General features: G+C 33.3%; 1 protein-coding gene across 1 annotated transcript; it reads right to left on the bottom strand.

The window, feature by feature from the left end:
- Nucleotides 1–791: 791 nt before the first annotated feature.
- Nucleotides 792–1523, bottom strand: LOC145588732 (NDR1/HIN1-like protein 13). Its single transcript, XM_081645343.1, has one exon. It carries the CDS (start codon nt 1521–1523, stop codon nt 792–794), a length of 732 nt encoding a protein of 243 aa, XP_081501469.1.
- Between the last annotated feature and the right edge of the window lie 10223 nt (nt 1524–11746).

The raw sequence follows: 11746 nt of genomic DNA, 5'->3' as shown, positions 1-11746 counted from the left end.
TTTATTTAATAGTCAGTAAGCTAATGTTAGTTAAAATAAGCTAATTTTGCTCAAATAAATATGCTATTTACCAAATACAGCCAAGGTCTAAAACCATTTCCCACAATTACTTTATCATGAAATATTTAGTTAGACCCTGTTCACTTCACCTTTAAAAATAATATTAAGTAAAAATAATTTCAGTTCAGTAAAAATACTTTCAATTCAGTAAGAATAAGTTCTATTCAGTAAAATTTAGTTTTCTTAAAGAAGAACTATAATACAAAATCAGTAAAAAAAAATAATTTAAGTTTAGCAAAAATAATTTCAGTTCATTAAAATTAATTTAAGTTCAGTAAAAATAATTTAATTTCAGCAAATATAATTTTGTTTCAGTAAAAATAATTCACTTTAGCAAAAATAAGGTGAAGTGAACGGGGGCTTATATGGTATTTTGCATAGTTAATTATGTTAGCTTTCTCGCTCTAGTATATGGATATCTTATTTTGGTATTTTGCATTAAGTACTTCAAAATAAATCAAATATTACGTATAGGAAAGAATTGTGTTCATCCATCACATCATGTACTCTAAAAATAACATTGTCATTGTTGAACAAAATCTTTGCTGTAACCTACCAATGAAAGAGAAAAAAAAAACACACAAAGATTTATTTATTTATTTATTTTTCCGAATTCCTATATTTATGTACGAAGTATTCAACCTGCACTATCGCATTTTTCTCATATATATCATCTCACACATATTTCACAACAACGAAAACAAAATTAAGATTGAAAAACAAAGGACTAATCATATTCCGATCCCAAATGTGTATGTAGTCGACAAGATTTTGGGTTTCTTATCAGGCTTCAAATCATCAACTGTGACATGACAACTTACATGAAACTCGAACTGTCTTAAAGGGATCGTATCCATGACGACAGTAACAGGAACTTTAACCCGAACGATCAATGGAATCCTCCCCTGCTGTTGGTCATCAGTAAGGGCCTTATGAAGTTTAGACCCAAACACGGCGTTTCCTGCTAATGGGATACTGATCATTGTCACATTCTCGTGTCCTTGCTCAAATGCAGGCATCTTACCACTGCATAAGACGGACCCTTCAAAAGACACCGTGATTGTACTGTCTTTTCCGTAAATGAAACCAATTCTTGTGTTGGGATTTTCTGCTCTAACAGTAATCATAAAATTTGTACCTATGCTCATGTCAGGCTGTACATTAAAGCTTGTAACACTAAAATCTTGTAATTTGTAAATGGGAATTTTTGGCTTGTAAAATGTGTAAGTCAAAACAAGGCCTAATGCCATGAAAAATATCAACAGAAAGAGAAGACAATAGATACAACAGATAAACCTGAGGCAGCAATGACACCCTGATCGCCGAGTCTCATATTTAGGGATAGCGCGTTGTTGGGGATACGGACCATACGGTTGATGAGGTGCATAATAGGGTGGCACATTACCATATTGGTGTTGTAGCATTACATAGTTTGGTGGTGGTTGGTGTTGCCCTGAATACATCTTAAGGAAAGTAATAAAATTCAAAGGGATATTTTTCCTTGTTTACTTTTTCTCTGCTAATATTAGAGTTAACTATGCCATTTTCTTCTTATCCTTCCAATTTTTGCCACAGGTTTAGACAAATTAGATGTCCAAAAAATGTGTTTTTGATGAGGTAAAATGATTTAAAGGCATTGTTATTTGTTTAGGGGTACAGCTAGCCTAAATATGTGCGGCTAATATATAGGAGTGGATTCTAGAACATATATCTCCTACTTTGTTGGAATCTATATAAAATGGAATTCTATAAAAAGAATATGTACCAATCCTACCAATATTATATTCATGTTTGAAAGGGTCTCCCAATGATTTTCTCTATATCTTTTTTTTTTTTTTTTTCCTACAAATGAGAGATTAAAATTCACTTTCTACTTTCTAGTAGTGTACATGAAATGAAGCAGCAAGCTAAGCAAATCTCTCCGTTCCATTTTTTTTTTTTAAATTTTTTTTTTTTTTGCCCCATCGCAAATAAATGGGTCAAACTTTAAAAACTTTGACCATAAATTTCCAGAAATTAATAAAAGATAATATAGTCAAATGGGTTTTATTAGATTTATCTCATTATATATTTTATTAATATCACGTTTTTATAATTTTCACTTGTATGAAAATGAAGTTATACAATTTTAAGACATGTCTTAAAGATCGTAAAAAGTCAAATGAGACAAAACAAAATAGAGAAAGAGGGAGTAAAGAATTATCCTACATTGGTGGTAAATAAATACTCAGTTTCTTAAAATCTTCTTATCTATCTTATAAGCTGTTTTTAATGATCATTTTTTATCATTAATATACAAATCAATCAAGATTTCATATGATAAAATTGATAATGCTTTTCCATTATAAATTAAAGACAGTTAAGTTTTCCTATGTTGAACCATATAAAAAGTGAGTAGGAAGCTCATAAATAGTGAAGTAAATTATAATACAAGTACGTAAAAGAATAAACGGTCTTTAGATTTGTAATTTGTAATTATTATATATTTTCATTCATCTGTTAACATAAGTGATTAAATCACTACAATATATAATTTACTCTTGCAAAATACATAATCATCCTTGCCAAATTGACTAACAAGACGAAAATGATCTACAGCCGCACCCTTGGATGCTAAGCCGGGCAGCGGAGGCCACAGAAATGATAACTGTCTTAAACTTCATTGCTGCCTCCTTCAGCTTCTCACGGCGCTTAGAATTCGCAGCTGAAGTTGCTACTGAATTGTTGTTAAGGTGTGACAATTGGTATGTTCTTAGAAAAGCTTGCCGTCGTTTAGCACGTACACTTCTTGATATTAATGGACTCACCTTATTCTTTATGCTAATATGGCTTTGCCTTCTTGATGATCTCTAGGAAGTTGATCGAATTTGATCCTCAACAACTTTCTTGTGTTCGTGATCATCGTCGTGTTCGTGTATCGGTGTATGGATTTGTAGTCTGTGGGATCTCTTAGAGGCAAGTTATAGTTCATGATCATACCAATTTGTAAGTATGCACAATATGTAAAATACAAGAATTAGTTTAGGAAAATGTAGTGTTTTTGGGATGAATGGGTGATTATCTTTGTGAGAAGTTGTATATGGAAATATATTGATGTACGGTGGTAAAAGTTTGGTCAAATTTCTTTGACGGACTTCACAATTTTCTACACATGGCGGGCGCACTAGTCAAACATTATTGGTTGACTACAAATATTTCTTTGACTAAAAATTAATTCTATGGCCCGTATGGGTAAAGAGGCCGGGTAACTTACATTTGTTTTATTCAATTTCTTTTTAATTAGGGATTTTTTTATTTGGTGAAGTTGTACTTTTTTTTTTTTTTTTTTTTAAAGGGAAGGATTGTACTTTAGTTTAATATAGAGAAAACAAATAAAGATACAAGTAAATCTGAAAAAAAACTCTCAAAAATAAATAAGTAAATAAATAAATAAAGATACAAGTTGAATAATATAATAAAAGGAATATTGAATTAAAATTAATGATACGGAATAAAAAGATTGAAGGATTTTTTGAATAAAAAAATTAATAAAATATAATTTAAAAAATAATTAAATAACATATATACTCCATAGTAAATACTACCTCCGATTTTTAATTATTTGTGAGATATATAAAATATTCCAAAGTCGCAACTAAAAAAAATCAGAGGTAGTACTTCATTTGTTTTCTTTTAACAAATTTTGTGTATGGTTGACCACAACGTGTGGCCAGCTAACACACGAGTAACCCCTGTTCTGACCGAACGAGTAATCTTTGACCATGTAACCATTGATTGGGTAATCCTTGACCATATCGACCGAGTATCTCCTAACCGATTGAGTAATCCTGGATCGAGTAACCCCTCACTGACTGAGTAACCATTAACAAAGTAACTCCGACCATTCTTAAAAAAAAGAAATATATATGAGGCTGGCCACACTATGTGGCCAGCCACATATTAAAGTTTATGTTCTTTTAGATGCAACACATTTTCTCGGCACACACTTGAGGAAGAGATTAAGTAATGTAACAACGAATGGACAAAATAATCAAAATAATTTATACATGTAATACTTAACCCTTCTATAATCTAGGTGTTGAAATTATTTAAATAAAGTAGCTCGTTTACCTAGTTTAATCATCTCCTAAAAAAGCATGGCAAAAAGGTGTGTTGCATCTAAAGAAAACGGATAAATTATTAATTAATATAAGAAAGTTGACTAAAAAAAATTTAAATTACATAAAACAAAATTTACTGCATAAAAGAAAGTGAATTAATAGTGTGTAAAAAAGAAATCTATTCATAGGTTAAGTACATAACTTTAAAAAATTCATTTGGTTAATTAGAAGAAAATGATACTGATTAATTGGTGAAATATAGGATTATATACAGATTGTCAAATGCGTATTCTAAAATATCTATTTGGCTAATTAACTCTTTTATAATAAACTAGGACAATTAATGCATGCAATATGTGTACACCATAGCTAGCCATTTCTGAAACAAAAAGACTTGTGTAGACCTCGCCAAAATAATATTATTGAGGACTTGGTTCACAATATTATTATTGAGGACGTGGTTCACAATATTATTATTGTGGACCTAAGGTCTATAAGTGTGCAGCTGATGTCGTGCTGAATATAGTGATGACCTTAATTTTAACATATGAACCCTTATTAAAACTTGTGTTAACTTAATATTATTATGAACCTGAAATATATACGTGTCATCTGACATTATGTTAAACATAGTGACCCTAATTTTAATATAGTGACCTTTATTATTCATTTTGACCAATATATTACAAATTTCACTAAAAACGAAAATTAACCTCTCATCACCTTTATAATAAAAAAATAACTTTTGTTTTAACACAATAATATTGATTTTAATATTGTGATGAGTTTATATATATATATATATATATATATATATATATATATATATATATATATATATATATATATATATATATATATATATATATAATGACTAGTGTTACTAATATTAGTGGTCCATAATAAATTAATGTGAATCAGGTCTATTCAAGAGCTTGTATGTCCGAAAAGCTCTTTATGTTTGGCCTTATGTCACAACTTTAGTTGTTAGTATTATTTCAATGAATACTACAAGGAGGGGAGTTGAATTGTAGTATGATAGAGTTGTCAAACTTTTTGCGGAAATAAAAACAACTAAAAGGTTTTTTTTTTTTTTTTTTTTTTGATAAGAAATCAACTAAGCTTAAGGAACTTTAAAGTGCAAGAGAGATTTTACGTGAAAAACTCCTTGGCCCTTAACAAGGAGAAAAAACATGACCTCAAGGGATTTTAGGAAAAGATTATTGATTAGAATAGGGCAATGGTCTATTACAAATTAAAGACTCTTACTTCAAGTTCCTCAATGAACTCAAAGCCCCAAGCAACAAGCTAAGTCACCCAACTTGTTACTCTTCTCTTCTCTTTCTCCAAGGTTCACTCAAAGCTAAAATAGAAGGTCACTCAAACTTCTCAATTCCCCAAAATACAATTTAAAAGAATTAACTCTAGTATAAGAACATAAGAACACTCTAATTCACTAGTGTGGAATAAGACCTTTTAACTCTGTTAAAGAAAATAATAGATAAATATATTTTTGTAAGAGTGAGTTTTTCCAACTGAAATAACTGGCTATTTATAGACCTTTTTAGCTAGGAAAAACGCCTTGTGCTGTATGGCCTTAACGCCACTACTCTCTACCCACTAAAAAGATCATGTCCTAAAATTAAGGACATGAACTCCTTAATGTGCAAGATCCTGACATGGACTAAGTCATGGAGAATAGTCCGCAAGTTTGGAAAATATGAGAATATTTTATTTTTGTAACTGATATTTCGAAATTAAAAAGAAAACGAAATCTTTTTCATAAATTAAAAGGATAAGAATTAAACCAACTATTTTTCTAAAATTAAGCAACAAACAAACTTATCTTTTAGTCCAATTCCACACAGGTAATTTATAGTATAAACTTAATTCTTATACAAACATAAATTCTAAAACATAAAAATATTTTAGTCTTCAAGTTGCTCAGATGAAGTATCTACTCCGACACTTCTGTTCCTCCAAATGAACTTCTCTTCTTCGGTGAAGCTTCTACTCCGAAGTTTTGTTCCTTAAGAGGAGCTTCTCTTTTCAAGGTTCTAACTCTAAATCGTTAGTTCCTGTGAGGGAACTCTTTTCTTTTGGATTATTTTGTCATGTGCTATCTTGTTTCTCATGGAATAATCTTTGCAAGACAACTCAATTATCCTAGTCAATGCACCTGATCACACACTTAAAAAATCAAGCACTTATTAGTATGTAAATAATTTAGGCTGTGTCATCATCAAAATCATAAGCTCAATAATATTCCCCCTTTTTGATGATGACAAACAAACGAAATTTATTTACAATGAAATAAAAATATTTCAAAACTAAACTAAAAAGAAAAAGAAAGAATAAAAATAAAACATGATAAAAGTGAACACTATTAAGCATAAACAAACTTTATTTACGTATACCTGCTGGTAGAGAATGGGAAGGCTATAAAGACTTTGAACAGAAACAATAGAGTGATTAAGTTTCCTTGAGTTTGCACCTTTCCCCCTTTTGGCATTATAAAAAAGGAAAAATTGAAAACAATATTCCCACCTTTGGAACATCTACTCAAAATAATCCCAGCTTTGCGTATTGCAGAAATAATCTAACCTTGTACCTCCATCTTGAAAGGAATGGTGTCCTTCGAACAAGTGTATTATTCCGATAGAGGGTTCGGAATTATTAGTAAGCTAATTATTCAGTGACGTCAAGTGATCGGAATGCCCGGGTGGAGGCAGCTTCCGATCAGTAATATTAATGTCTAATTAATATTACAGCTTAATCTTGACAAAAACGTTCGGGTCACACCCAAGCAACTAACGAACCGATGTGGCGAATTAATTCGGAAGGAATTAATGAGTCGCCCGAGTAATTAATATTTAGACGTCGGAAATTCGAGCTTGGAGCGTCGAAACCGAGCGTCGGAAGTCGAGCCGAAAATAATAAACGACGAGACGAGAAAATTACTAATAAATTAACAAAATTACCAAAATACACCTAGCATCGAAATGCCCCGAGCAAACCGAGTGCTAGGGGCATATGGCCTAGCAAGATGGCTAGCAAGCGCACCAAGCTGAGCTTAGGCTGGCTAATGCGTGCTAGCGCACCATAGTTAGCTAGGCTGGCCGTAGCACACTAGCACCAAGCGTGTATGTGCATGCTTGCTAGCATCCATGCCGCAACAGCTAGCAGCAAAGGCCAGCACGCATGGTGCGCCAGCCCGCAGCAGGTAGCAGCAGCATGGCGTACTGTGCTGCGGCTTGCTAGCAGCAGGCCTCGGTCAAGCAGCCCGCACATATGTGCATGGCCTGTTGGGCCGAGTGTGCGGTAGCAGCAAGCAGCCCACACTTGGGGTGCCTTGGTGCCCAAGTGTGGTTGCCACGTGGCGCAGGTGGATTGGATGCTTGAGGCTTGAGGTGGCCGACTGTGGGAGAGGAGTGAGGAGCAAGTTTGGTCCCCCTCTTCTACAAATGATCCTCACCTAACCTCTCTTGGGAGCATGCTACTTGTTGATTTATTAGTAGCTTGATTATTAATTTTATTTTTGATTTAAAAATAAAATGAAAAAAACAATTCTCCCACATTGATGGAAGAGCAATTCTCACTCTTGTTTTCCCTATAAATACCTAAAGTGGGGTATTGGGAAAATTACTTGAGTAAGTGTTGAAAAAGGCATCACCATTGTGAAAACCTTTGAACACAATTAAGTACTCCGGTTTTAGGTTGGGCTTAGCTAACTCCTAAGCATTGGACCATTTTCGGTGCTCGGGTTGCGGGTGGACTTCGTTGGAGGTCCTCGTGTGAGCGGGGCTTAGAGCTTTCGAAGTAAGAGCTCTTTTAGTGAGTGAAGTATGCGCCAAAGGTATTAATCTCTTTCTTAATTTTATTGTTTAAGTTAATTATGCTTTATGGTTATAATTATTGTGAGTGTGGTCTTGGCTCGGGTTTTCTTCCGCGGTGAGTCAGACTCATCAAAACCCAACAGCGGTATCTGAGCCTTGCTCATTTATTTTTATAATTATATTTTTCAAGGTGTTTTTATGGCTTAATTTTTCTGGTTTTATGTTTCTAATTAGATTAGTAATTCGGTTTTATTAATTTTAAGCTCGTATTAAAGCTGTCTTCAGCCCAAAACCCAGATTTTCGCCCAAAAATAGTGAATTTTGGGTGGAAAAGGTGTTCTGGAAATGTTTTACCCTCTTAGGACTGTGTTTTTAGCCAAACAACGACCATAAATTCCTTTTTTGAGGGATTTTTCGTTTTGACGAAAAATTTTAAGTCATTATAACCTTGAATCTTAATGGCATACTTATGGTGGTTATGTATTTGGTTCTTTCCTTAATTTATAAGCAATTTTAAACTTCTTTAAACATGGTTACTTGGTAGTAATTGGTGCTTGAAAGTTTGGTTTTCATTTTCACATAATAGCAAATCCATTGCATTAAAGTGTGAAAAATTTGTTCTTTGATGCTTCTAAGTACTAAAGATTCAATCTTTAATTGTTTTAAGTGATTGAAACTGAGTTACTAAATTCCATAAATTTTTGGTTGAACTTTTGATTTAATCATGTATTAAGTTGATTGGAATCATAAAGTTTGAATCTTGTGATAGAAATTTGATTTATCTTCATGTTGGAAGATATAATTTTTTCTAGGATTCACAAGTGTAAAAGTTGGAATCTTTATTTGAACTTTTGTGTTCATATTTCCAACTCCCTTTTATTTTGTCAAAATCTCATGATTAATTTAAATTAATTAAATTCATAGTGAGTGGTTGCCCTTATATATTTTAATTGCACCAAGTTAAACAAATTTTATTAAAGAATGGTTCTTGGAAATAATTTTGGTTAAGTACACCTTGATGAATTTTTTAATTTAAGTTAGACTTGTATTAATTTTTCATTTTGCTCATTGAATTAGTTCTAAAATTAATTTAGAATTAATTATATGTCACGCAAAATTCAAGTTGGAAACCCAAGGCTATGGCACGTAAATCGAGGCAAAAGCCTCACTTGGCTAGCCGGGCTGCATAGCAGCCCGCATGTGGTTGCCAAGTAGGCTACCCCGAACTTGCGTGCGGCCATGTGCGTGGCTGCTGCTTGCTGCCAGCATCATGGCGCGCCAGCCAGCAATGAGCAGCAGCATGGTGTGGCAACAACATCGTGTTGTGCGCGTGCACCGTGTGTGCTGCTATGCTGCGCGTGGCTGGCCATGGCTAGTGCAAGCTTGAGCGGGAGTGTGCATTGCTTGGTGCAAAGGGGCAAGCAGCCTTAGTACGTGTGCCTAGCACCAGGTAACCGTAGCAAACGCTACTAGGCACGGCCTAGCTAGTGCTACGTGGGGTGGTGAAGGCACATGCACCAAGCCGCATAGTCCGGGGTTGCTAGACGACCTTGGCTTGCATATGGCACGCGCCTAGTGCATGAGCCACTTGAGTGCGGTTGGCTACATGTTTTCTTATTTTGCCGTTTTAATAATTTTATTAATTTAATTTGGTTTTAATTATTTTAATTAAATTTTGGAGGCTAGGTCTCAGTTTTTGAGCGGCATAGGCAAAATTTAATTTTGGCAAATATTTAGGTTTACCGGCATAATTAATTGGATTAATTAAGATGGATGCGGAATTTAGTGAGAGCTTCAATTATTAATTGCGCTAAATTACATAATCAATTAAACAACTTTGACTAGTTTTAATTAGGCATGTTAATTGGATTAACGACCTAAATTAGTTACTAGTTTACGCGCATTTTATGCATTGTTACTTGTTTTATCGTTGTAAAATGCATGGGCCATTCACAAATAGTGAATGGATGAATGGAATGTATATTCTCTCACATGTTTTATAAAATGACAACTAGTGGGGCCCGATTAGGATAGAAAATACGGACTGCGATCCGTGATGTATTTTTTAAAATCTAAATACGGTCTGCGAACCGTTGGGTATTTTTGTACCTTAATATTTAGATTAGTCCTTATCGTAGATACTAGCATTTGCATAATTATGATCATGTCTTGAAGATGGAGGTTCATGGAAGACAAAGCCATGAAGTTGCAAAAGCCATCCCTTGAAGACTCAAGGGGTCATGCTAGTTGCCAAATGCATCTTTACTTATGTTTTTGATATATATTTATGAGTATTATATATGAATTATATGTTAGATGCATGTTTAGGATTTCGAATGTTGTGATGATTAATTAAGTTCACTTAAATCAACCAACATAGAAACCCTAGGTCCTTAAAATATTGAGTAAACTTGCTATTCCAAAACAACACTTATCGACCTATTGAGAGTAGTGATGGGCTATGCCAAAGCGAGGAATCACTATTACTCCCTAGGATACTTAAGGCATACCGGGTATGCAAGTTGGTTTTTGTTATACTCAACGATATGAGTGATGGAGTCCTAACATGTCGTGGCAAAGTGGATAAGTTGTTGAGAGAGCATTAGATGCGACGATTTATCCAACCAAGAGTGGCTTGGAGCCATTAGCAAAGAGTTGCTTACCTTAGGAGATTGAGTGTTAAGACAAGCATGCTTAACCACTCTTTGTTTCTTTGGATCTTAGAATCGCCTTATTCTCGCCAAATGGGGACAAATTTAATGTGTGGATAAGACGTTTAATAAGATTGAAAGTTTGCATGAATGCTTTTAAATTTCAAACTTATTATGTTATTTTCTTGATAAATGGTTATACTTTGCACTTATATTTGTAGAATTCCAAATCAAACTATATTGTTTTCCATGATTGGTAAAGGAAATCTTTAAGAATAGTTCTCAAAGAAAGGAAAGACATTTCTAAAATACAATTCTCATAAATCACTTTTATAAGTCCGAAAGGAAGGTTGGACATCATGTATTCAAAATACTAGGTAGTTTTGATAAACATGAAGTATTGAGTTGGAAACTCAAAATTGTCAATACTTGACAACCAACATATCTTTTCGCTTTATACGCTGGTGAGTACAACTCATTAATGTATTAATTCAATTACGAATTAAAGGAAAAGATGGAACTATGTTATACGGCGCATTAGATGCTTAATTATGCCTAACAAAGTATAAAAGTCAAAGACTCTTACAGAAATGATTCTAAGAGATTATGAGATAAAGTATGATAAGAATTATAGGAAACGAGGAACAAAAAAAAAGGAATAAGATTCCATTTCTGCTAAAGAGTTAATGTTATTCTAATTAACTTAGCAAGTTATTATCTTCACAAGTATCAAATACTTCTTGAGTGTTCCACTTTAAAAGTGACCTCAAACTATTGAAGATAAGCTAAGTTATTGACTTACAAGCTTAGAATGAAGCTAGTGGTGCTACATCAGTTGTAAGGTAGTATGCTTTGTTTATAGACCTTTTAAGCTAAGGTTGGAACAAATAAATAATTATTGTGTTCCATAATTAGCAAACAATTCATTAACACACGAAAAGACTCACATTAAGAGTAAAGAGAAATAGTTGCAAATTTATTTGAATGGCATGGTTGTCTATACCATGAGTCAAGATTTCTTGATTATAAATAAACATTTCCCTAACATGGAAACTCACAAAGTTCAAATCACAAGCATGATTTGTGTTCCGGACATCTT

This window comes from Chenopodium album, chromosome 17 (genome assembly GCF_948465745.1).
Source record: "Chenopodium album chromosome 17, dcCheAlbu1.1, whole genome shotgun sequence".
Lineage (NCBI taxonomy): Eukaryota > Viridiplantae > Streptophyta > Magnoliopsida > Caryophyllales > Amaranthaceae > Chenopodium > Chenopodium album.
Note: the sequence above shows the minus strand (reverse complement) of the source record. Positions and strands in the feature narration are given on the sequence as shown.